The 25,891-nt window shown below is 44.4% G+C and overlaps 1 protein-coding gene across 3 annotated transcripts; it reads left to right on the top strand.

The window, feature by feature from the left end:
• Nucleotides 1-2,403: 2,403 nt before the first annotated feature.
• Nucleotides 2,404-25,691, top strand: E2F6 (E2F transcription factor 6). Of its 3 annotated transcripts, none has more exons than XM_065401177.1 (7): nt 2,404-2,473; nt 4,372-4,426; nt 17,732-17,948; nt 18,358-18,516; nt 19,089-19,203; nt 22,210-22,357; nt 24,924-25,691. In XM_065401177.1, exons 2-7 carry the CDS (start codon nt 4,393-4,395, stop codon nt 24,926-24,928), a joined length of 678 nt encoding a protein of 225 aa, XP_065257249.1. In that variant the 5' UTR covers nt 2,404-2,473; nt 4,372-4,392; the 3' UTR covers nt 24,929-25,691. The 3 variants fall into 3 exon arrangements, with proteins under 3 accessions (XP_065257249.1, XP_065257247.1, XP_065257248.1); XM_065401175.1 differs by lacking the exon at nt 2,404-2,473 and adding an exon at nt 2,594-2,662; XM_065401176.1 differs by lacking the exon at nt 2,404-2,473 and adding an exon at nt 2,594-2,662 and having other exon boundaries at nt 17,732-17,942.
• Nucleotides 25,692-25,891: the final 200 nt, after the last annotated feature.

Here is a 25,891-nt window from a genome sequence, read left to right on the forward strand (position 1 = left end):
AACGCATACAGGACCCCATACAGGGAAGAAACTTCAGGGGTGTTTTATACAGAGAAACCCAACCACAAATTACCTATTAGTGGCCTTATTTTAGAGCTTGCAGGGACAATCAATGGAAACAGCCAGTACGAACAGAATGATTTTAACTGATGAATGAGCATTTTAGTTGTACATCATTTAAAAGGTAGTGAGCATATTTTGACTTTACATATAGAATGCAGGAAGTGACTCGGAGCTTTTCCTTTTGAGAGCCCTGCTAAGGCAAAGAGATGTACAAACAGGCTAGTGCCCATGGCGGTAGTCAGAGGAATGGGATGGGAGAAAGGAGCTGTGAGAGAGGGGAAATGATTTGAAGGAGGGGCAGGAGCTATTGGGGGGGCGGAGGGAGAAAGGTACAGGGTTGGTTCAGGCAGGCTGTACAAGCTGCTGTTGTTGGAAGGCCTCCCACTCACACCTCAGAAACAGGGAGAGAGACTCTTCAATAATGACAAATACAAAGTACTCCACTTAGGAAGGAATACTCAACTGCACAAATACAAAATGGGAAATGACTGCCTAGGAAGGAGTATTGCAGAAAAGGATAGTAGATCACAAACTAAATATGGGCCAACAATGTAACACTGTTGCAAAAAAAATAAAATAAAAAATAAAAAAGCATCATAATATCATTCTGGGATGTATTAGCATGAATGTTGTAAGCAACACATAAGAAGTAATTCTTCCACTCTATTCAGCACTGATAAGGCCTCAACTGGAGTGTTCTGTCCAGTTCAGGACACCACACTTCAAGAAAAATTTGGGTAATTGGAGAAAGTACAGGGGAGAGCAACAAAAATTATTAAAGTTCTAGAAAACATGACCTACAAGGCAAGACTGAAAAAAACGGGTTTGTTTAGTCTGGGGAAGAGAAGACTGGGAGGGACATAATCTTCAAGTGCATAAAAGGTTGTCATAAATAGAAGGGTGATCAATTGCTCTCCTTATCCACTGAGGACAGGTCAAGAAGTAATGGGCTTAAATTACAGCAGGGAGATTAAGGGTAGAGATTAGGAAAAACTTCCTAACTGTAAAGGTAGTTAAGCACTGGAAAAAATTACTTGGGGAGGTTGTGGAATCTCCCTCATTTGAGGTTTTTAAGAACAAGTTAGACAAATACCTGTCAGGGATGGTCTAGATCAGGGTGCCCAACCTACAGCCTGCAAGCCATGAACAGCCAACCAGAGCATTTCATAAGGCTCACGGCCTGCTTCAACACAATATTTACATCAGTTTAGTTTACACAAGGGTGTAAATACACAATACTGTACATATAACAACCTATTTAAATACATACAAAACAAGCTGAACTTAAAATATAAATCAATCCATGTGACTTTAAATCCTATTAAAATATGTAGAATCTGTTTGGCTCACACAAGGTTGGGCTTACGTTTATGTGACCCTCCTATGTAATAAGGTTGGGCACCACTGGTCTAGATAACACTTAGTCCTGCCTCAGTGCAGGGGACTGGACTAGCTGAGCTACCGAGATCCCTTCCAGTCCTACGTTTGTAGGAGTCCAGAATTCTGAGCATGCTGAGCTCCTTACCACACATACTGGAAACCACCTGCTGACTCTTGACACCTGTCCCTCCACAGGTATCTCTCTGCTGAATCATGAGGGGAGGGGAGTATCTGGGGGGAGGTGATGGTGCCCCCGCACGAAAGGGCTTTGTTTGGTCTCCCACACAGAGGGGCAATGGCGGCGCCTGAGAAGGGGCTTTCTCCAGACCTAGAGCCATGGAGGGACTCAAAGGTTTAGTGAGATGGGAGCGGGTGGGGTACAGCACAGCTCCTGGGGCCTCGAGAGCCTCTCTCCGGTTTCAATTGCTTCTCCCACGGGAGTCGGGCTGCAGGGCGCCCCCCACGGGCTGGGGCCAGCAGGGCTTAGCCCAGGCGGGATTTGGGTTACGGGTGTTTTCCTCCATTGCCTCCTCTCACCCTTCAAAAAAGAAAATAGCCGGAGATTCACAAGGGCGTCGGCCCAGCGCCGTGCCCCGCACCCGGCCGTGCAGGGGAAGGGAGAGGGACGGGTGACGTCCCCCGGCCTGAGGCGAGCGCCTCCACCGCAGGGCTGGCGAGACGGTTGTGACATCACAAAAAGCGCCCTCTCAGAATTCACCGGCCCGCCACTCACGAGCGCCGCAAGGAAGGGGCGGGGTTTGTGCAGCCAGGGGGCGGGGCAGCCTGTGTCACCCGTTCGCGGAGGCTTGTGGGTAAGGGAGGCCGGCCGGCCGCGGGAGCCAGGCTGAGGGGCGGAGAATGGGGGCTGTGGCGGGAGGCAGCGGCTTGCTGCGAGAGGCGGCGGCGCCATGGACTGAGTGACACGGGGAGCCTCACGCCGCCACCGCCGGGAGTCGCTTTTCCCGCCCAGCGGCCGCCGGCGTGGGGAACGGATCGCAACGCAGCCGGGTCCTGCCCGCTCCTCCCAGAGGTGTGACGGGGGGTGGCGCTTGCCCGGCCATGGACTCGCAGCTCCAGGTGGGCAGCGGCCTGTAAGCAGCGTCCCAGGCCGCGAGAGGCGTGACGCCGACCGCTGGGCGGGGAGGAGAGGGGCTGAGCTAATATGGCCACCCCCGCCAAGGGGAAGAGCCTGCGGCCGCTGTACCCGGACACGCTGCGGGTGAGTGAGGGCGGGAAGCGGCTGGTGGCTGCGCGGCGCCCTGGCCCCGTCGCTCTCCTGCTCCCCGACCTTCTGCGAGCACAGAGAGCGCGGGGGACCCCTGAGATGGGGGCGATGTCCGGCTTTCTCCACGCGCCGTAAATGACCCCCCCCTCCACACACGCACCCGGGCCCCTGGAAAAGGAAGGATGCGGCGGCGTTAAAAATCAGAGTCGCCAAAAAAGATGCTTTTCTTAGGTGTGCGGCTTAAATGACGTTAAGGGGTAGGGCGGCTGCCCGCTGCTGATTGCTCTGCGCGGCGCTGGCTCTCCGGGCGCCTTGGCCGCTGCTGCAGATAAACCGCTTCTTTCTCCCCGGGTTTGTTCGCAGGTTCTGCTGCGCTGATGATGTAGTACGATTTAAAAACCTAAAAACCGGGAGTATGACTTAAAAACACGATCTGTTCATTCGGAAATAAAAAAGCTGCATCTGTTTCAACTGCTGTGGATTTTTTTAAACTTATTTTTATAAATCCTAAAACTTGGGCTAAATTTGACTTGATAGCTTTTTTTCTGCATTTTTCATGGGTTGGTAGCTGGAAATTTTAGGTGTTTCACTGGGGAAACTTTGATAAACGCCCTTGTTTTGTGGCATTACTTCAAGAGAAGTAGCAGGAAAAAGAGGGAGGCCTTGCAGGATCACTGTTGCAATTCCATTGCTCAGAAAACATCCAGGGTTAATACAAATTCTGCTACTAGCATAGTCTGCCAGCCTAAGGGCTGGCCCACACTGGGGCGGGGGATCGATCTAGGAAACGCAACTTCAGCTATGAGAATAGCGTAGCTGAAGTCGACGTTTCCTAGATCGAACTAAGTTTACTTACTGCGGGTCCACGTGGTGCAGGCAAGCTCCCCCGTCAACAGCGCTTCCTCTTCTCTGCGATCAGGAGTTCCGCAGTTGACGGGGAGCGCTTCTTGGATCGATTTATCGCGTCCAGATGAGACGCGATAAATCGATCCCAGAAGATCGATCTCTACCCGCCGAATCGGGCGGGTAGTGTGGACCTAGCCTAAGAGTTGAAGTCAAACTATTTGCATTGTAATTATATCGACCTGTGTTCTAAATTATATAATCTTTGTAATGGGCCATCAAGAAGTGAAGGGAGAGATGATCAAGGCATCCATTAATGCTTTCTATGCAATGCCTATGTGAGGAGCAAACCCCTGGCCCAGCTAAGCAGGAACATTCTCTCCCCCACCTGAGTGCCTCATAGCAACTACCTGGGTGGATCACCAGTCCTTTATCACTCCTGATATCTGCAGTTGTCATAGGAGTTGAGTTTTGGGGGGTGTCTTCACTATTCACCCCTTCCACAAGCCTTTATGTTAATCCTATGTGGCTCAAGTGCCCGTGTCTGCTATTGGTTGGGAAAGGTTTGAGCCAGAGCACAGTGAAAACTAGCCCAGTTGTCAGTTTCACCCTACAGAGTTTTCAATCCCAGGAGTGAAATCTAACCAGATGGTTAAATTTTCCCTTGGTTACACTTACGCAAAGCTAGGAACAGTAGAAAAAACAGTGAAGCTCTCTGAAGACTTATGACAACTTATTTAACGAAAACTTCCATTCTACAGAAGGGAAGCTAACCTTCACTCAGGAAAGCTTCCTGTTTGCCATATGTATATTTCATGTCTTATACTAACCTTTTTTGTGCTTTGTTTTGTTTTTTTTAGCCACCAGCAATCAACCTTAATATGGAAGATGAGGTACAGTTTGTGACAATGAGAAGTAAGTTCCTGAACTTCAAATTTAGAGATGTTTCTTTTTCTCTAGGTTTATGCGGTTAGAGGAGGAGTTTGAATAAACTGCTGCTCTCTTCACAAACTTACTTCATGTATTTACCCAAAGAATGCCAGGCACTGTACACATACTTGCCTCCTTTTTTGTTTATAATCTGTATAAAACAGAGGGAGGGATGGCATGGAGCAAAATCAGCAGTTGAGCAAGCAGTAATAATCAGCCCATCACTGACCATTTTGTTTTTCAGTTTCCATCTCCTTATAGTGATGGGGTATAAATAGGGCCCTACCAAATTCCTGGTCCATTTTGGTCAATTTCACGATCATAGGATTTTTAAAATTGTAAATTTCATGATTTTAGCTATTTAAATCTGAAATTACATGGTGTTGTAATTGTAGGGGTCCTGACCCAAAAAGGAGTTATGGGGGGATCACAAGGTTATTGTGTGTGTGTGTGGGGGGGGTTGCAGTACTGCTACCCTTACTTCTGCGCAGCTGCTGGTGGTGGCACTGCCTTCATAGCTGGGCAGCTGGAGAGTGGTGGCTGCTGGCTGGGAGCCCAGCTCTGAAGGCAGAGCTGCCGCCAGCAGCAGTGCAGAAGTAAGGATGGCATGGTATGGTATTGCCACCTTTACCTTTGCGCTGCAGCCTGCAGAGCTGGACCCTCTGTCAGCAGCCGCCACTCTCCGGCTGCCCAGCTCTGAAGGCAGCAGCACATAAGTAAGGGTGGCATGGTATTGTATTGCCAGTCTTACTTCTGTGATGCTGCTGGCAGGGCACTGCCTTCACAGCTGGGTGCCAACAGCCGCCACTCTCCGGTTACCCAGCTCTGAAGGCAGTTGAAAAATAAGGGTGGCAATACTGTGACCCCCCCCCCCCTTAAAATAACCTGGTGACACCTCCCCCCCGCAACTCCCTTTTGGGTCAGGACTCCCAATTTGAGAAACGCTGGCCTCCCCCGTGAAATCTATATAGTATAGGGTAAAAGCACACAAAAGATCAGTTCAGATTTCACAGTCCATGATGCGTTTTTCATGGCTGTGAATTTCGTAGGGCCATAGATATAGATAGGTATGGTTAATTAGCCTTACGGAAGACATGCTGGAATGGAGCAGGGAAATTGGGCTACAGGCATATAAGGCCTGATAGGAAAGGGATGATCAAATATGAAATGCAGTAGAACCCCGTTTATCCAGTCTAATTTGGACCGAGCTGCCAGATCAGATAATCAAAATTCCAGATAAACCAAAGAATGGGAAAATGCTATGCTGCAGCGCCATCTAGCCAGCCACAGTGGAGATCACCTGTTTCTGGCCCTGGAGTTCTGGTTCAGTAAATGGGGAGAGCCAGTTAAAGGAGGGTGGGATAAACGGGTTCTAATGTAGTTACAATATGAAACTATGATGAATGCTTTATTTTGAAAACTTTGTTACATGTACTGCTTACTCTTTGTAGCAGATATTCCATTAACATATACATGGCTTTAAGTCTTGCATGTTTCAAAACAGTATTCAGAATTTATCCAGATAAACATAAGATTGAGTGAATTTTGAGCCTGTTTAGAGCAGGGGTTCTCAAACTGGGGGTTGGGACCCCTCAGGGGGTCATAAGGTTATTACATGGGGAGTAGCGGGCTGTCACTCTCCACCCCAAACCCCGCTTTGCCTCCAGCGTTTATAATGGTGGTAAATATATTAAAAAGTGTTTTTAGTGTATAAGGGGGGGTCGCACTCAGAGGCTTGCTGTGTGAAAGGGGTCACCAGTACAAAAGTCTGAGAACCCCTGGTTTAGAGGCAGCTTTCCACTAGTTATTAATATGAAATGAGGCAAACTCCCAATTAATAAATCATCTAGCAAATTTAAGAACACGAGAATGGCCACGCTGGCCCAGTATCCTGTCTCCTGACAGTGGCAAATGCCAAGTGCTTCAAAGGGAATGAACAGAACAGGCAAGCTTGGAGTGACCTACCCTCTGCCATCCACTCCCCGCTTTTGGCAGTCGGAGGCTAGGGACACCCACAACTAATAGCAGGGGTGGGCAAACTACGGCCCAGGGGCCTCATCCAGCCCTTCAGGCGTTTTAATCCGGCTCTCGAGCTCCTGCCGGGGAGCGGGGTCTGGAGCTTGCTCTGTTCTGGCGCTCCAGGTGGGGAGCGGGGTCTGGGGCTTGCCCTACTCGGCGTGTGCCGTGGCTCCACGCAGCTCCCGAAAGCAGCGACATGTCCCCCCTCTGGCTCCTATGCATGGGGCAGACGGGGCTCCGCACGCTGCCCCTGCCCCAAGTGCCGCCCTCACAGCTCCCATTGGCCGGGAACCATGGCCAATGGGAGCTGCAAGGGTGGCGCCTGCGGACGGGGCAGGGCACAGAGCCACCTGTCCATGCCACTGCGTAGGAGCCAGAGGGGGGACATGCTGCTGCTTCCAGGAGCTGCTTGAGGTAAGTGCCACTGGAGCCTGCGCCCCGATCCCCTCCCATGCCCCAGCCCTGATCCCCCTCCCACCATCCGAACCCCTCAGTCCCAACCCGGAGCACCCTCCTGCACTTCTAACCTCTCATCCCCAGCCCCACCCAAGAGCCCTCATCCCCAGAAGGAGCCCTCACCCCTACCCCCAATTTTGTGAGCATTCATGGCCTACCATACAATTTCCATACCCAGATGTGGCCCTCGGGCCAAAAAGTTTGCCTACCCCTGACTAATAGCCATTGATGGATCTATCCTCTATGAATGCATCTAATTCTTTTTTCAACCCCATTATAGTTTTGGTCTTCACATCATCCCCTGGGAATAAGTTCTACAGTAATATTTCCTTTTTTTTGTTTTAAATCTTATCAGATTTGCCCTTTACTTTGGGGTATGCTCATTTATTAGGGTTACTCTTCTGGGGAGGGGGTTTCTGTAATTCTATCAATGTACTGCTCATGTCAAGTGTGTTTTCATATGGAGCTCTACTTCTCCCTTCTGCAATTCCCCTCCCACTGGAGCTATCCTGCAGGACCTGTGTTCCCTAAGGCTGGGTTCCTCCAGAGAGAGAGAGAGAGAGAGACACACTCACTCTCTCTCTCTCTCTCTCCCCCCCCCCCCCTTATATGCCCCTGGGCTCAATAGGCTGGGCCAAGCAGCACTTTCAGGCTGTCACCCTTATATGCCACAATTACCGCACCGGAGTAGAGTAAGGGTATGTCTACACTACGGGATTAATCTGAATTTACAGAATTCGAATTTTGGAAACAGATTGTATAAAGTCGAATGTATGCGGCCACACTAAGCACATTAATTTGGCGGTGTGCGTCCATGTACCGGTGCTAGTGTCGATTTCCGGAGCGTTGCACTGTGGGTAGTTATCCCATAGCTATCCCATATTTCTTGCAGTCTCCCCCGCCCATTGGAATTCTGGGTTGAGATCCCAGTGCCTGATGGGGGAAAAAACATTGTCGCAGGTTGTTCGGGGTACAGCCTCACCCCTCTCTCCATGAAAGCAACGGCAGACAACCGTTTCGCGCCTTTTTTCCTGGGTGAACACAGCAGATGCCATACCACGGCAAGCATGGAGCTCGCTCAGCTCAAGACAGCAGTCATGAACATTGTAAACACCTCGTGCATTATCGTGCAGTTTATGCTGAACCAGGACCAGAAAAACGAGGCGAGGATGCGGCGACGGCAGTGCGGTGACGAGAGTGATGAGGACATGGACATGGACACAGAATTCTCTCAAACCGCGGGTCCTGGCGCTTTGGAGATCATGTTGTTAATGGGGCAGGTTCTATCCGTGGAACGCCGATTCTGGGCCCGGGAAACAAGCACAGACTGGTGGGACCGCATAGTGTTGCAGGTGTGGGACGATTCCCAGTGGCTGCGAAACTTTCGCATGCGTAAGGGCACTTTCATGGAACTTTGTGACTTGCTTTCCCCTGCCTTGAAGCGCCAGAATACCAGGATGAGAGCAGCCCTCACAGTTGAGAAGCGAGTGGCAATAGCCCTGTGGAAGCTTGCAACGCCAGACAGCTACTGGTCAGTCGGGAATCAATTTGGAGTGGGCAAATCTACTGTGGGGGCTGCTGTCATGCAAGTAGCCAAAGCAATCATTGAGCTGCTGCTACGAAAGGTAGTGACTCTGGGAAATGTGCAGGCCATAGTGGATGGCTTTGCTGCAATGGGATTCCCTAACTGTGGTGGGGCGATAGATGGAACCCATATCCCTATCTTGGCACCGGAGCACCAGGGTACCCAGTACATAAACCGCAAGGGTTACTTTTCAATGGTGCTGCAAGCACTGGTGGCTCACGTGACGTTTCACCAACATCAACGTGGGCTGGCCGGGAAGGGTTCATGATGCTTGTGTCTTCAGGAACACTACTCTGTTTAAACGGGTGCAGCAAGGGACTTACTTCCCGGACCAGAAAATAACCGTTGGGGATGTTGAAATGCCTATGGTTATCCTTGGGGACCCAGCCTACCCCTTAATGCCATGGCTCATGAAGCCATACACAGGCAGCCTGGACAGGAGTCAGGAGCTGTTCACTACAGGCTGAGCAAGTGCAGAATGGTGGTGGAATGTGCATTTGGCCGTTTAAAAGGTCGCTGGCGCACTTTACTGACTCGCTCAGACCTCAGCCAAACCAATATCCCCATTGTTATTGCTGCTTGCTGTGTGCTCCACAATCTGTGAGAGTAAGGGGGAGACATTTATGGCGGGGTGGGAGGCTGAGGCAAATCACCTGGCTGCTGATTACGCGCAGCCAGACACCAGGGCGATTAGAAGAGCACATCAGGAAACGCGGTGCATCAGAGAAGTTTTGAAAACCAGTTTCATGACTGGCCAGGCTACCGTGTGAAAGTTCTGTTTGTTTCTCGATGAAAACCCACCCCCTTGATTGACTCATTCTCTGTAGGCAACCCCCCCCTCCCCCTTCGATCACAGCTTGCTTTCAAAAGAAATAAAGTCACTATCGTTTAAAAATCATGTATTCTTTATTAATTGATTATAAAAAGAGGGAGAGAACTGAGAAGGTAGCCTGGGTGGGGTTTGGGAGGAGGATCGGAGGGAAGGAAAAGGCCACTAAAAAAAGGTTAAAATAATGACAGCCTTTTGCTTGGGCTGTCCACTGGGGTGGAATGGGAGGGTGCACGGAGCTTCCCCCACCGCGTTCTTACATGCCTGGGTGAGGAGGCTGTGGAACATGGTGAGGGGGGAGGGTGGTTATACAGGGGCTGCAGCGGCAGTCTGTGATCCTGCTGCCATTCCTGAAGCTCCACCAGACGCCGGAGCATGTCTGTTTGCTCACGCAGCAGCCCCAGCGTTGCATCCTGCCTCCTCTGATCTTCCTGCCGCCACCTCTCATCTCGAGCATCCCTCATGTCCTCACGTTGGTCCCTCATGTCCTCATGTTCACTGGCATCTTTCCTATACTTTGAAACCGTGTCCTTCCACTCATTCAGATGAGCTCTTTCATTGCGGGTAGATTCCATGATTTCCGCGAACATCTCATCTCGCGTTCTCTTTTTCCGACGCCTTATCTGAGATAGCCTTCGGGACGGAGGAGGGAGGCTTGAAAAATTTGCAGCTGCTGGAGGGAGGGGAAAAAAGGAGAGAATTTTTTAAAAAGATACATTTTACAGAACAATGCTTAAACTCTTTCATGGTGAACAACACTATTCACATTACATAGCACATGTGATTTCTGTGCAAGGTCGCATTTTGCCTCTTAATATTGAGTGCCTGTGGCTTTGCTGCTAGAGATAACAGACGCAGGTCCGGGCAACAGAATTCGGCTTGCATGCGGCCATGGTAAGCCATTGTCTTTCGGCTTCTGAGCCCTCCTTTCCCACATACCAAGCAAAGCTTGTTGAGTGCTGCGGTTTTCCTGTTAACCTTCAGCAGCAGAAAACAAACTAACCCCCCCCCCCCATCCAATTCTCTGGAATGATTGCTTTATCCCTCTCCCCACCGCGTGGCTGGTATCAGGGAAGATCCCTGCTAGCCACACGTGAAAAGCTCAACGCCAATCTCGCCCCCCTCCCGGGCGCTTGGCTTACTACAGGGAAGGATTTCTTTTCACCCACCTCTGTCCCCTTAATTAAATTCCCGTATTTCAACCAGGTTACCATGAGCGATATCACTCTCCTGAGGATTACACAGTGAGATAAAGAACGGATGTTGCTTGAATGCCAGCAAACACCGGGACCATACGCTGCCAGGCTTTGTCATGCAATGATACCAGATTACTTGCTACTAGCATGGCGTGGTCAAGTGTCCTACCATGGAGGACGGAATAAGGCTGCATTGCCCAGAAACCTTCTGCAAAGGCTTTTGGAGTACCTCCAGGAGAGCTTCATGGAGATGTCCCTGGAGGATTTCCGCTCCATCCGCAGACACGTTAACAGACTTTTCCAGTAGCTGTACTGGCCGCGAATGCATCCCAAGTTCTCAGGGCAAATTAATCATTAAAAAACACTTTTAAACCATGTTTTATATTTTAAAAGGTAAGCTCGCCTGAGGTCCCTTCCATGGGGTCATGGTCTTGGGTACTGGCTTGGGAGGGTACTTCAGTCAGGCTGAGAAAAAGATCCTGGCTGTTGGGGAGAACGGAGTGCTGTGTGCTCTCCGCAAGCTCGTCCTCCTCCTCCTCCTCATCTTCCCCGTCTGCAGAATCCTCAGGTGTGGCTGATGAGATTACCCCCGCCTCGGAATCCACAGTCAAAGGTGGGGTAGTGGTGGCGGCCCCCCCTAGAATTGCATGCAGCTCAGCATAGAAGCGGCATGTCTGCGGCTCTGACCTGGAGCGACCGTTTGCCTCCTTTGTTTTCTGATAGGCTTGTCTGAGCTCCTTGACTTTCACGCAGCACTGCTCTGAGTCCCTATTGTGGCCTCTCTCCATCATGCCCTTGGAGATTTTTTCAAAAGTTTTGGCATTTCATCTTTTCAAACGAAGTTCTGCTAGCACTGAATCCTCTCCCCATATAGCGATCAGATCCAGTACCTCCCGTACGGTCCATGCTGGTGCTCTTTTTCAGTTATCGGCCTGCATGGTTACCTGTGCTGATGAGCTCTCTGTGGTCTCCTGTGCTGGGCAAACAGGAAATGAAATTCAAATGTTCGTGGGGCTTTTCCTGTCTACCTGGCCAGTGCATCCGAGTTCAGATTGCTGTCCAGAGCGGTCACAATGGTGCACTGTGGGATAGCTCCCGGAGGCCAATACCATTGAATTGCGGCCACACTAACCCTAATTCGAAATGACAATATCGATTTCGGTGCTACTCTGCTCGTCGGGGAGGAGTACAGAAATCGATTTTAAGAGCCCTTTATTTCGAAAGAAATGGCTTCGTTGTGTGGATGGGTGCAGGGTTAATTCGATTTAACGCTGCTAAATTCGAATTAAACTCATAGTGTAGACCAGGCCTAAGCCTGAGCAGGCTGGGTCGAACAGCACTTCCAGGCTGCCACCCTTATATGCCCCTGTACTCAGTGGACTGGGTCAAGCAGCACTTCCAAGCTGCCACCCTCGTATGTCACAGGTTCAGCACGTCCCAACCCCCACTTTCACATCACAATTGTACTGGTAGTAACCCACTTGATGAGCAAACCCCACAGTATTTTTGGGTGCTACAAGGATCTTTAGCTTAGATAAAAGAAGCATTGCTGCAGAGTAAATGGGGAAGCTAGAAACACAAAAGAGTAAAGTTCAGAGAGAGAAGCAACCAGCTTAACCATAAAAGTTATTTATTGATTAATAGTGATAACTACACAAGGAGAGCCTAAACCAACATAACAGTTACATTATTAAAGGTTAATACCTGAGGTAGAAAAGAAAACAGAGAGAGAGAGAGAGGGATCTCACTGCTCCCTGAAGCTTGAATTGGTCGGGGTTCCCAGGTGATGGTAGCTCAGGGTCCTGAGTGCTGGAGACTGGCAGAGCCCCCAGCATGATCAGTCAGGAGAAGATGAAATCCCAGTGGAACTGATGCAGAGTTTTGATCCATGCATCAGAACACTTACTTAAACATAGGTAGGGGTTTTTGTAGAGAAACAACAATGCTTCAAGGGAGAACAGTAGATTTGTTTATGGGTAAACTGATGACTCCAGGGTTTTCTTTAGGCTAGACAATAGGAGCTGATCACTCTTGGCTATGGATGGTGTTTTCTTCCAGGGAGCTCACAATGCAATTAGGCTGTTTCAGTATTTAGGATATCAATCAAGGATTAATTTCTAGAATTGGTCTGATAATTGCTGAGCTGGGTGTGTGCAGGCGTAGGTTCATTAACATCTGGAGCAGAGATCCCCCATGATGCAGTGCTTCCCTGCTTTTCTGGTCCCAGAGTTCAGTGCAGTTCTCTGTTCTCCATTCTGTATGCTAATGGAGATACCTCTCCCATCTTTCATGCAGATGAGTCTAGGGGAGTTGCCTTTGTTCTTGTCACCCTTGTCAGGAGGGGTCTAGGTGTGTCTCCCAACGCCCTTTACTGCTCTCTGCAAGTCTTTTCTCTGATCAGTTTTGGTTCAAGCAGAGGCTGGGGCGGGGGGGGGGAAGGTGTCTTTCATGAGTCAGGCTGGATACTGCGCCCTGGTTCCCCAAGAACACAGCTGACTGGTATCAATCTGCTCCCTATTAATTTCGTTGGATGACCCCTAGTTCTTGTGTTATGTGAAGGAATAAATAACACTTCCTTATTCACCTTCTCCACACATTGATGATTTTATAGATCTCCATCATGTCCCCCCGAAGTCATTTCTTTTCCAGGCTGAAAAGTCCCAGTCTTATTAATATCTCTTTGTATGGAAGCTGTTCCATATCCCTAATAATTTTTGTTGCTCTTCTCTGTACCTTTTCCAACTCTAATATCTTTTTGAGATGGGGCAACCAGAACTGCATGAAGTATTCCAGGTGTGGGCATACCATGGTTTTATATAGTGGCATTATGATATTTTCTGTCTTACTATCTATCCCTTTCCTAGTGGTTCCTAACATTCTGTTAACTTATTTGACTGCTGCTGCACATTGAGTGGATGTTTTCAGAGAACTATCCACAATGACTCCAAGATCTTTCTTGAGTGGTAATAGCTAATTTAGACCCCATCATTTTGTATGTATAGTTGAGATTGTTTTCCAATGTGCATTACTTTGCATTTATCAACACTGAATTTCATCTTGTTGCCCAGTCACCCAGTTTTGTGAGATCTCTTTGTCACTCTTTGCACTCTGCTTTGGACTTAACTATCTTAAGTAATTTTGTATCATCTGTCAAATTTGCCACCTCACTGTTTACTTCTTTTTCCAGATCATTTATGAATATGTTGAACAGCACTGGTCCCAGTACAGATCCCTGGTGCACCCCACTACCTGTCTTCATTGTGAAAACTGACCATTTATTCCTACCCTTTGTTTCCTATCTTTTAACCAGTTACTGATCCATGAGAGGACCTTCCCTTTTATCCCATGACTGCTTAATTTGCTTAAGAACCTTTAGTGGGGGACTTTGTCAAAGGCTTTGTGAAAGTCCAAGTACACTATATCCACTGGATCACCCTTGTCCACGTGTTTGTTGACCTCCCCTCAAAGAATTCTAATAGATTGGTGAGACGTGATTTCCCTTTACAAAAGCCATGTTGACTCTTCCCCCAACAAATCATGTTCATCCATGTGCCTCACAATTTTGTTCTTTACTATAGTTTCAACCAATTTGCCTGGTACCGAAGTTGCCTATAATTGCAAGGATTGACTCTGGAGCCTTTTCTAAAAATTGGTGTCACATTAGCTATCCTCCAGTCATCTGGTGCAGAAGCTGATTAAAGTGATAGGTTACATACCGCAGTTAGTAGTTCTGCAGTTTCATATTTGAGTTCCTTCAAAACTCTTGTGTGAATACCATCTGGACCTGGAGGCTTATTACCATTTAATTTATCAATTTGTTCCAGAACCTCCTCTGTTGACACATCAGCCTGGGACAGTACCTCAGATTTGTCACCTAAAAAGAAGGTGTGGGAATCTCCCTCACATCCTCTGCAGTGAAGACTGATGCAAATAATTCATTTAGTTTCTCCACAATGGTCTTATCTTCCTTGAGTGCTCTCTTAGCACCTTGATCGTCCAGTGGCCCCACTGATTGTTTGGTAGGCTTCCTGCTTCTGGTGTACTTACAATTTTTTTGGCTGTTTAGTTTAATTTGATGTGGTGATTGGATCTCTGCCGTTCTGATATATAAGGTATACAACCTTACAGGAATGGAATAAATAATATACTATAAAGATGTCATGCAAACTAAGGACAAATGTGTCTCATTAATACTGGAAAATTTCAATTAAAAAATCTTAAGATTTATTAAGTCAAACCTGAAGTAGGCATAGTCTTAACAAAATCAGGGACAGAAATTGGTAGTTTAGTAGTACAAATTAAGGAATATATGGGAGAAATTCTGCTATGAGTTACATGCCATGCAACTCAATTGAAGTTAGTGGGCTGTGGAGAATTTGGCCCATAGGTGGTTTTTTTTGTTTTGTTTTTGTTTTGTTTTGTTTTAAATCAAATTTCAGATACTCTTGGGCTGTAAAACCTGGACTGGAGTGCACCCTATAGTGGTACAATATTTGAAACATCTGATCTATAGAGAGAACCAGTAAGAGAGCCTCTTAGGCCTGTGGCGCACCTTCAGTGTTTTACAGATAGACTGAGGTAGGTCTTGATTCCATATACTCTCAAAGGACTCTTGGACCCATAGGGTATGTCTACACTATGGGATTACTCCGAATTTACAGAATTCAGTTTTTGGCAACCGATTGTATAAAGTCGAGTGCATGCGGCCACACTAAGCACATTAATTCGGCGGTGTGCGTCCATGTACCGAGGCTAGCGTCGACTTCCGGAGCGTTGCACTGTGGGTAGCTTTCCAATAGCTATCCCATAGTTCCCGCAGTCTCCCCCGCCCATTGGAATTCTGGGTTGAGATCCCAATGCCTCATGGGGCCAAAAATTTGTCGTGGGTGGTTATGAGTAAATGTTGTCAGTCAATCCTCCTTCTGTGAAAGCAACGCAGACAATCATTTCGCGCCCTTTTCCCTGGATTGCCCGGGCAGACGCCATAGCACGGCAACCATGGAGCCCATTCAGCCTTTTTTCACTGTCACCGTATGTCTACTGGATGCTGCTGACAGACACGGTACTGCAGAGCTACACAGCAGCATCCCCTTGCCGTTGCAAGTTGGCAAAGACGGTTACCAGCCATACTGTACCATCTGCTGCTTTGCAAGTTGGCAAAGACGGTTACCAGTCATACTGTACCGTCTGCTGCTGTCATGGGTGTTCTTGGCCGGCCTCGGTGAGGTCGGTCGGAGGCGCCTGGACAAAAATGGGAATGACTCCCCTGGTCATTCTCTTCTTTAAGTTTTGTCTAATGGAGAGTCAGTCCTGCCTAGAATATCAGGCAAGCCTACTAAAGAACCAGAGAGGGAAACGGTCACTCCGGGTCAGAGCCCCAGACATCCCGCAGAAATGATGAGCTGCATGCCATTCTAGGGGGTGCCCCTACAACAACCCCACCCGTTGCTTCCCTCCTCCTCCACCCCTCCTGGGCTACCTTGGCAGTTATCCCCCCATTTGTGTGATGAAGTAATAAAGAATGCATGAATTTGAAACAACGCTGACTTTATTGCCTCTGCAAGCAGAGATCAAAGGGGGGTGGGGGAGGGCGGTTGGCTTACAGCGAAGTCAAGTGAACCACCATTCTGCACTTGCTCAGCCTATAGCTGAAAATGGGAATCTGTGATAAGCAGTAGGATAGAAGCACAGGCAGGACTGAATCTCCATTTGTGTGTAGGCCTTTGGTTGACACTGGTAAAATACAAAATGTCCCAGGGTATGTATGTTGGGGGACAGTTCTAAACGGCAGCTTTATTTTTTTATTTGCAGCAAAATGTAGAGGTCTGAGTATCTGATTATGAGCCCTGGGAGCAAGGGGTAGGCTGGGGTAGGTGTGACCGCGCAGTGCTGCCGACTGGGAGAGCAGCCTGAGGCAGAAGCCTCCAGCTGGCATGATATCCCAGGCAGGACTGAATCTCCATTACACAAAACTTAAAGAAGAGAATGACCTGGAGTCATTCCCTTTTTTGTCCAGGCGCCCCCGACCGACCTTACCAAGGCCAGCCAGGAGCACCCACGGGACGACGATGACAGTTACCAGTCATACTGCACCGTCTGTCGTCCGCAAGGCAAGGGGATGCTGCTGTGTAGTGCTGTGGTCACAGCTATACAAGCAAAGCTGTGCTACATATTGGTAAAGTGCAATTTTGCTGGTATGACTGCATCTAAACTACAGACTTCTGCTGGCATAAGTGTGACCCCTGACCAATATAACTGTGCTGACAGTCATCTGCAGTGTAGACATAACCTTAGTTTAAACAACCTTTCTCACAGTCAGAAGCCAAACATTTCCAAATTAATTCCACTTCCCCTAAAAAAAAACAACAAAACACCTGGAAGACACAGCATAAAAAACCTTTCTCCCAACGGGGTAACTTCCCCCTACAAGTTATTAGCACCTTTTCTTAGTTGTCATGCAAAGGAGGGGAAAAAAGAAAACTTTCTGTTGATTAAATAGTTTTCTGTGGTCAATGTCTGAATTAATCTCTTCTTTCTGAAAGATCAAAAGGCAGCTGGAGTTCTTAAAAAAAGATTTTGTACCTGGTGTTTTGATTAAATGAAATGGAGGCGCAAATTGGCCAGTGATTGAATTTAAGTTAATTGTAGTAATTGATATTCATATAATTACAGCTGTTTGAAAACTGGGTGGTCTAGTTTACTTTTTCCTTCGTTAACTTGTTAAATGGCTCCTATGTGCAGACATAATAAGCAACTTTTAATTTTGTTATATTTAAGTGAGGGACCAGATGGCATAGGTAGGTGCCATTCAGACAGTCTTTTATCTCTTGATTACAGGCTTGTAATTGGCAACAGGACTATTTTAAACAAAAGATATCATCATGGCTGTTTAGTAACCTACCAGTTTGTAAAATTACTTATACAGATGTTCATATCACAGTTGATATCCTTGTTGGAAGTCTAATGTCAAGAATTTAAAAGGCATGGAGATACCTTTTAGCTTTCTAGATAAAACTTCTGCAAATTAATTAAGGCATATTGGATGGACAGCTTTCTTTACGACTTGTACTGATACAGAACAAAATTTCAACCTCCTGTGCTAATATAACACTTTTCATAAGCATTGTATATTGGAAAATTATGACAATACTTTGAACAGAGCTGCAAGGATTAATACTAAATGATACGATATCAAACCTTTACAGAAACCCTGAAAGTCACAAAGCCTCGTTTTGATGCATCCCTGGTTTACTTGACCCGAAAATTCATGGATCTTGTCAAAACTGCTCCAGATGGTGTTCTTGATTTGAATGAAGTAGCAACAACTCTGGGGGTACGAAAACGAAGAGTATATGACATCACCAATGTATTGGATGGAATCCACCTAATTCAGAAAAGATCTAAGAATCTTATCCAGTGGGTGTGAGTTGGCTTCGAAATTTCTAACTTACATTTGCAAAAATGCTTTGTATAATGTAGTTTGACCTAACTTTGACCTAATTGTGAACATGTGTTTTAGCTTCATTAGTGTTTTGCAGTAACTTTCATAAATGAGATGGTACAGCCTCTTAAATTGCACTGTATAATTAATACAGTCTGTAATTATAGGATGCTTTTAACTTTCTAATATCAGGAAATGAAGCAATTGTGAAGGTTTTTTTTTTTTTTTAACTGACTACAAGAAACTAAAAATAATAGTTTGACCAAAAAGCTTTCAACATTTTAGCTACGCTTTTTTAAAAGTGAGAAAATGTTTAAGTATTTTGTATTACACTTTATTTATAAATATAAGCTTTAAATAATGTTCTTGATAACTTTCATATTCTTTTAGAGGATCTGATCTCGATCAGATTGCTGGAAAGGCATCAGAGCAACAAAAGCTTAGAGATGAACTTTCTGACTTATCAGCAATGGAAGAAGCTCTGGATGAATTAATTAAAGACTGTGCTCACCAGTTGTTTGAATTAACGGATGACACAGAAAACACAAAATATCCTTTTAACTCCTGCACCAGTTACTTTGGCTACTGGCGCCAAGCAGTTAGTGATGGAAATTTAGAATGGCGAGTAAGAGGTGGAATTCACTGCCTTCTTCCTCATGCTTTAGTACAGGGCAAGTAATACTTGGAATTACTGGTCCCAAAGAAACTTACATTTGCAGATATATGTCTATATAGCCTAAACTGCAGAGGCTAAAAGTTGAAGGAGCAGTCTTAAAGGAACACTGTCACTGTAGTAATTATGAATATTTGCATTTAGTAGTCCTATCTCATAGGCAAGCTTTGACAAATGAAAAGTAGTTTTGTAATTGAGACACGAGTTGAACACTAAACATGAAAATTGGGAATATCACCTAAGATTCTCATTCTATGCTTGCCTCTAGGCAGAAGGCTAACTAGAAAAAAGTCTGGTGCTTAAATAAATTCATTTTCAGACAATAACCAGTGAAACTTGTCCATTCCTTGAAAGATATCAGAAAGTAATTATATCACAAGTTAACAGCCATATCTTCTTCTTAAAACGGTTAACAGATTTCCTTATAGAATCCTTGACTTATGTGTACACTAGCTTATGTGACATATCAAGATATTCATAGCATTAAGGCCTTTCAAGAACAGATTGTTATGGCAATCAAAGCTCCAGAAGAAACAAAACTAGAAATACCAGCTCCTAAAGAAGTAAGTATTGCTTTTCTTCACTCTAAAGCAACTGCATTTTTAGAATTAGAGTTTGCAAGAAGAGCAGTTGATTTTTCACTTACAGAAATTAATATTGGTATTATATAATATTGGCATTCTTATCTGATACGTTTCATAAAACAAAGCTACCTGCTATAATGTTTGGTATAAAAGTGTGTGAGGACAGTCTTTTCGCTTTTAAGATAGTGACTCTTATTGCCTAGACTAGGAAAATACTATATCATAGATTACCACTTCACTTTTGCTGGGGATGAGGGAGCATCTGTAACTGATGCCCAAGCTACCTCATTCGGTATTTGAGTTTGAGGGGGAATTGAATAAAGAAGCTTATACAGTACTTTACAGGGTTTAGTACAAACTCCTAAGTATAAATAGATTGTAAAATGTAGGCAAGTGAGATCATTCTAGAATTTTGTCCGGAGAAGATTATTAGAATTGCTAGTGAAAAGTACCTGACATCTCGCTCTGGTCGTTTACTGTCCTGTTATGTAGGAAGTCAGACTAGATGATCATAATGGTTCCTTCTGGCCTAAAAAAATGACTTAGTTTATTTTTGTTACAAACTGCAAAAATATTGTGACTTTGGGCATGTATGTGTTTGCTGAGGTACACGTGCTGATTTCATCTGAAAATTCTTTATTTCAAGTTCTGAATAGAACAGACTATGTGCAAGATGCATCTGTTTTTAAGGCTTGGTCTACACTTGCCCCCCCAAGTCGAAGTAAGGTACGCAAATTCAGCTACGTGAATAACGTAGCTGAATTCGACATACCTTACTTCGAACTTACCGCGGTTCAGACGCGGTCCACACGCGGCAGGCAGGCTCCCCGTCGACTCCGCGGTACTCCTCTCGTTGAGCTGGAGTACCGCAGTCGACGGCGAGCACTTCCTGGTTCGATTTATCGCGTCCAGACCAGACGCGATAAATCGAACTCGGAACTTCGATCCCCAGCCGCCGAACTAGCGCGGCAGTGTAGACATACCCTAAAGGTGAAAAGGGGTAAAAAAGGAGCATTTGAAGCCAGAGTAGGAGAAAGTTTTCTATGCAAGTTATACTCTGCTTCTTTAATTTTCTATGTTAAAAAAAGATTAAGATTGCAAAATCAAGCATTGTTAAGAAATCTCACCTTTAAGGTTCCTTATATAGCCTGAATTTGGTCCCATTGTGCATAAGCATTATGATCTTTAATTGTATGATCACATACTATTTTTCTCCACAGTGTATCTACCTCAGTCAGTGCAAAGGATAGATGGTATTCACTTAAACCTTGCTCTGGAAACAGAATTATTAATTTGTGTGGGCTTTTCTAAGATGCTCATTGCTAAATTGCCTGAATGCTTCACAAATTAATTTATTTTAACAACACACCTTGAGATGAGGTATGATTAACATCCCCCATTTTACAGATGGAGAACTTAGGCACAGAGATTAAGTTTACAAGCATACACTACTACCCAATTTGAGATTCCTAGACCTGATTTAACTTAACACTATATAGATCTTTATATGTTCAAAGCACAGCTCCTGTTGGCTTCGGTTGCAGCTGTGAGCGTGCAGCACTTAAGCAAATCAAATCCCAGGGTGTCAGGTTAGGCAATCAAAAAAGAGGAACACACAATTAGTGATGATCTCTGACAAGCTTGGTTTCACTAACTTGCTTAGCATCGGGGAGCTACAGCTTCTCAAAGAACGTATTGCTTTGGCTATATTAAAAATGTCTGGCAGTGTGTTTTTCCCTACTTTCATTCTTGGAAACAGCTGTAAACTGCCTTGGCTGAAATTTTCCAAAATGATTCCTCCTGAGGTAGATGCCTAACATGGAAATTTTCAGCCTAAATGGTTGGTTAGGCACAGTTTTATAAGCAACTGAAAACAGGGGCTTATAATGGAAAGTTTCAGGCAACCTTACTAAGACGTGCTACCAGCCCTGACTGTAATTGTTTAGAAAGCTAGAACAACATACTGTAAAATTTTCATGCATATTTGATTTTTTTTTCTATTACAATGCACTTGTCTCTTTGGGGAAAAAATAGTTCTGGAACTTGTTTTCCTATAATGTTTACGCCTAAATCGTTTTTTTGATTAATGTCTTGGGGTGATTTGGTGTCCTTTGCCTTTGGTTCTTGAAAGCCCATTACATTGCTGATGTTATCTACTGGGGGTGTTGATATAGCAGTTTATGAAATTTGTTCTGCCTTACTGATTGTGCTAGCAGTAAAATTTGTGCCAACACTGACACTTTTGAGCTATTCAGTTGTCACATTGACCCTAAACTCATCACTTTTGCTACCTCTGTTTTTAACAGTGTAATAAAATTCAGTCATTTATCAACATGGCCTGTTGAAAATGACCAACTAAAAAAAAGTAATTCTTCACATTGGATAGACCCTCATCAAAACAAAACCCTTCTAGTGCACAGAATTGTTCAGTTGCTTAATTACATTATTTAATCGATGTCATTCAATATGGCAGCTTCATAGGTAACCCTATCAATTTACCAAGAACTAAAGAACCTTTACATGGCTTAGGGTACGTCTACACTTACCGGAGGGTCCGGCGGCAGGCAATCGATATTCTGGGATCGATTTATCGCGTCTGGTTTAGACGCGATAAATCGATCCCGGATCGATCCCGGAAGTGCTCGCCGTCGACGCCGGTACTCCAGCTCGGCGAGAGGAGTACGCGGCATCGACGGGGGAGCCTGCCTGCCGCGTCTGGACCCGCGGTAAGTTCGGACTAAGGTACTTCGAATTCAGCTACGTTATTAACGTAGCTGAATTTGCGTACCTTAGTCCGAAGTGAGGGCTTAGTGGGGACCAGGCCGGAATTAAAGTCTATTAAAGTTAAAATGTCCCTCCTGTATCTGGACCTGTTCTTGTATGTTAATTTGTGTTAAAATATATGCAAAATACTTGAAGTAAAAATTAGTTTGGCTTAATCTATAAATTTCTTCTGATTTTGAATATATTACATCTTTTTTACAGGATTGTATAGAAGTACGTATAAAGAGCACAAAGGGACCCATTGATGTATATTTATGTGAAGTGGAGCAAGATAACCCAGGTGCCAAAACTTTTGAAGATATGGATACTCTGACATCAGAAACTAAATCCTCAGTACCTCTCGATGAAGGTATGTGAGAAATTTAAATGGAAGAAAGGCATTTATCAACATAAGACAAACTACTGTGAAATATGTATTGTATCATTCTGATAAATTGAGCTGGTTAAACACTTCTAATCCCCCTGAAACTTGTGTAATTTTTAAAGTGGGCTAAATTCTCAGCATACAAAAAATATTTCAGAACCAACTTTAGCCCTCGTTACTAGAGCTGTGCAAAATCTTTTGGATGAATAGTTTATTTGTTGAAAAATGTGTTTTTGTTGACCTGAAACGGTTTTCAAATTTGACACACATTAATTGAATAGTTTAGTCCAAAAAACTTTTGGGCTAGATTCGCAAGGGAATGTAGGTCCCATTCAGAAAACAGCTGGCGGTGGGTTCCTCCTTATAACTTTTAGCCCAATGCTTAGGGCAGTCACCAGGGATGTGGAAGGCCTGGGTTCAGTTATCTCCATTGCTTGATACGGGGCAAGGATTTGGATTGAGTCTTCTACCTCACAGGATCATGCCCTAACCACCAAGCTACGGTGTGTTCTGGGGCAAGTCTCTCTTCTCCTGTTGAAGCTGTTCCACTTTGTATAACATACTTGAGTCGGAGAGAGAGTGAACATAGCCTGGTGGTGTGAGTCCCCTAACTACTGGGTTAAAAGTTATAAGGAAGGCTCCTCCTCTTCTTGATGTTTAGTGAATCTGGCCCTTTAATATTGCTGGAAACAAAGCATTTCAGGTCAAATGTGTTTTGTTCATCCCAGAATGGACTTCTTGATTCGCTGAAACTTTTTAGAATCTTTGGATTCATTTTGACTCAAACTAATTTTTTTTTTTTAATTTTATTTATTTATTTATTACGGAACACTGGGTGAACTGAAAAAATCAGTTATTTGCTTTGCTCTGCTCTACTTGTTACACAAATCAAAATATGTATATGTAACACTACTGTATAATATAATCTGGTGCCCTGCTGTTCTGTGATTAGATGTAACATGCCCTGCTACAGAATCTTACACAGTTGACAAAACAGGAAAACTTGACCACTAACTCAATAGCTCATTCAAGTGAGAGCAGATGTGTCTGTCTTCATCAGTAGAGATGCAAGATAACCAGTCATATATGCAGGTTATTGCTGTCTGGAAGCAAACAAAGCAGGATATGTAGTTTGATATGGTATGGGGAGTAGTTAAGGTGACTTATTTTCAGCAATGCTACTTGAAAAGCAGTAGTTGCCTTTCCCCGGTGTACACTTAGATTTTTGTTTTTGTGCCACTTGTGGAATAGCAACATGGTGATGTGATTAGTCCGTTTCTGACCGTCTTTGTGTTGACATAATCCTAATGCAATAGTTTTTCCTTATAAAGTATCTCCTGTGTTTTGTGGAGCTAATCCTAGAGGGATGAGTTGTTAACCCTTTTCAAAAGTCAGTGTAAAGAGGTCATAGATTTGTAGCTTACAGTATGTAGTTATAGAAAGTTAATTGTCTTCCATAGGGAGTGAAAATATTTTTAAACATAAAGGAGCCCAGGATTTCTGTAACTAGTGTGGGTATAAAACTGTGGATGACCTGTTCTTGTTTACTTGCCATAGCAATGCTCAATAAAATCACTAACTTCCCTCAAAATTCTCATGTCTTGTACCTTTCTACATACATTAGTCTTGGATTTCTTCTTAGAGTGCCAAGGAAAAGAGGAATTGTGGAGTATTTCTGTTACAAGATAACTTAAATTATTAATAATCAGCCATTCCAATTTTTTTTAAATGTGAGATAGTCAGGATTCTAAAGTACACTTCTGATTTCAACCATGGCAATACTTAGCAATGTGTCCTATTAGAACAAAAAGACTAGCAGTAAGGATTTCTAGGTTTAATTCCCTCCTCTGCTGCTCATTCGATGTGGTGGTGGGCAAATCATGTAATCTCTACCTTCATTTATCCATCTTGCAAAATGAGTATAATAACTGGTGTGATGAGACTAAATATTTTGAAATCTTTGAATATGACATATTAATAAATTCTTTTCTGTATCAAGCATTTCTTAGTAAAGTTTGGGAAACCTCTATTAGCAGTTTAAGTTGTAAAGCACAGCATGAATTAGTTCATTATTTTACTTACATAAGCAGTCATGCTTCATGTTAGCAGTTCTTGTGTAACTGCTTGTCTGTATAAACTGTTCAAATGTAGGATCAGCTTTAAAGAATAACACTTCTTGTATCTGCCTAGTTTTTCCCCCCACTTCCTTGGTTTTTTGTGCCTATCAAGATTTACATGCTCTTTCATGTCATGTGACCACATCTTTTTTTATTTCCCTGGTTTAAGTACCACTGTCCTAGCGCCTCCCCACCCTTTGTTTTTCAGTATCAAAGGAGTGATCTTAATGGTGAGAGGCAATAGAACCATTTTATAGTGTCATTTGGTACCCTGGAAGTCTTACACCTGAATTTTTAAAGGGCATATGTGTAAAGTTTCTAGATTAGTGTATAGCACAATAAGATCATATGTAGATGCAGTACTTTTTTTTTATTCTACCATACCTTAGCTTTCATAAATATGAATGGTTATCTTTTTTTCACTTCCCTTCTAGAGTGAGATCTTCTAAATCAACTTGAAGGGTGAAGAACCATTAGAACGCCGAGTCCTGAGCAGATTATCATGAATATCTGCGCTGCAGAATTCCCTAAGAGAGCCACTTGGAACTATGAATATGCTAAACTAGTAATACTCTCAAATGTTTTTCAAACTTAAAATGGGAATAATTCAGTTGTTGAGTGCTTTCACACAATTATCTTCAATTGCTTCAGTCTAAAAGAAGGCAATTCAAGGAGCCATTTTTAGGAGCTTTGTTTCTACACTTGTGCGTAATCTGCAGTGTTTGGGGAAAATGGCCTTGTTTTTTACTGTTTTTATTAAATAATTTGAATGATAACAAATATGGACAAGAAATTACTTCAAAAAATGAAGATTCTTTAAAGCTACATCTGGAACAAAACACCAAAACATGGTCCTGCAAGAATATAGATAATAAATAAATGCACTTTTATTTCTGAAGCTGCACTGTCACTAAACAGGATTGTTAAATATAATATTAGAATCAAGAACTGGAGTATTGGAAGGCTTTTCTTACCCATAAGGAATATAAGACAAGTAAACATCATGAAAAATTGAAGCTATGCCTTGCACTGTGTGGATGCTGTTTGCATCCAACTCCGCATGTAATTCTAGTGTGAACGATGAAGTTAAAGGCATGGCTTTTGTGTATATATCTGTATCCTGTTTAGATAGTCACTGATGGAGATTGACAAAATGAATTGCACTTCTGCCTTTGTACAGCAAAAACTGAAATAAACTTGTAAATATAAAAAGTGGTCAGTCTAACAGTGTTTAGTTCAGCTTCATCTTGGCTTTCTCTTTAAACAGTAGAAATTCGTTAGGTGACATTTATGAACAGTATGAATCTGTTGTGTAAAAATGACTCTTAAATTGACAAGCATAATATATTGAAACTGGGTCTGTTGATTAATCGCAGTTAACTCACGTGATAAACTCTCAAAT

This window comes from Emys orbicularis, chromosome 3 (assembly GCF_028017835.1).
Source record: "Emys orbicularis isolate rEmyOrb1 chromosome 3, rEmyOrb1.hap1, whole genome shotgun sequence".
In the NCBI taxonomy this organism is placed as follows: domain Eukaryota; kingdom Metazoa; phylum Chordata; order Testudines; family Emydidae; genus Emys; species Emys orbicularis.

Coding starts and splice junctions, on each gene's coding strand:
- E2F6 (XM_065401175.1), top strand. CDS start 2,606: ATGGCCACCCCCGCCAAGGGGAAGAGCCTGCGGCCGCTGTACCCGGAC. Junction 4,427..17,731: donor ACAGTTTGTGACAATGAGAA/GTAAGTTCCTGA, acceptor AAACCTTTACAG/AAACCCTGAAAGTCACAAAG. Junction 17,949..18,357: donor AAGAATCTTATCCAGTGGGT/GTGAGTTGGCTT, acceptor ATATTCTTTTAG/AGGATCTGATCTCGATCAGA.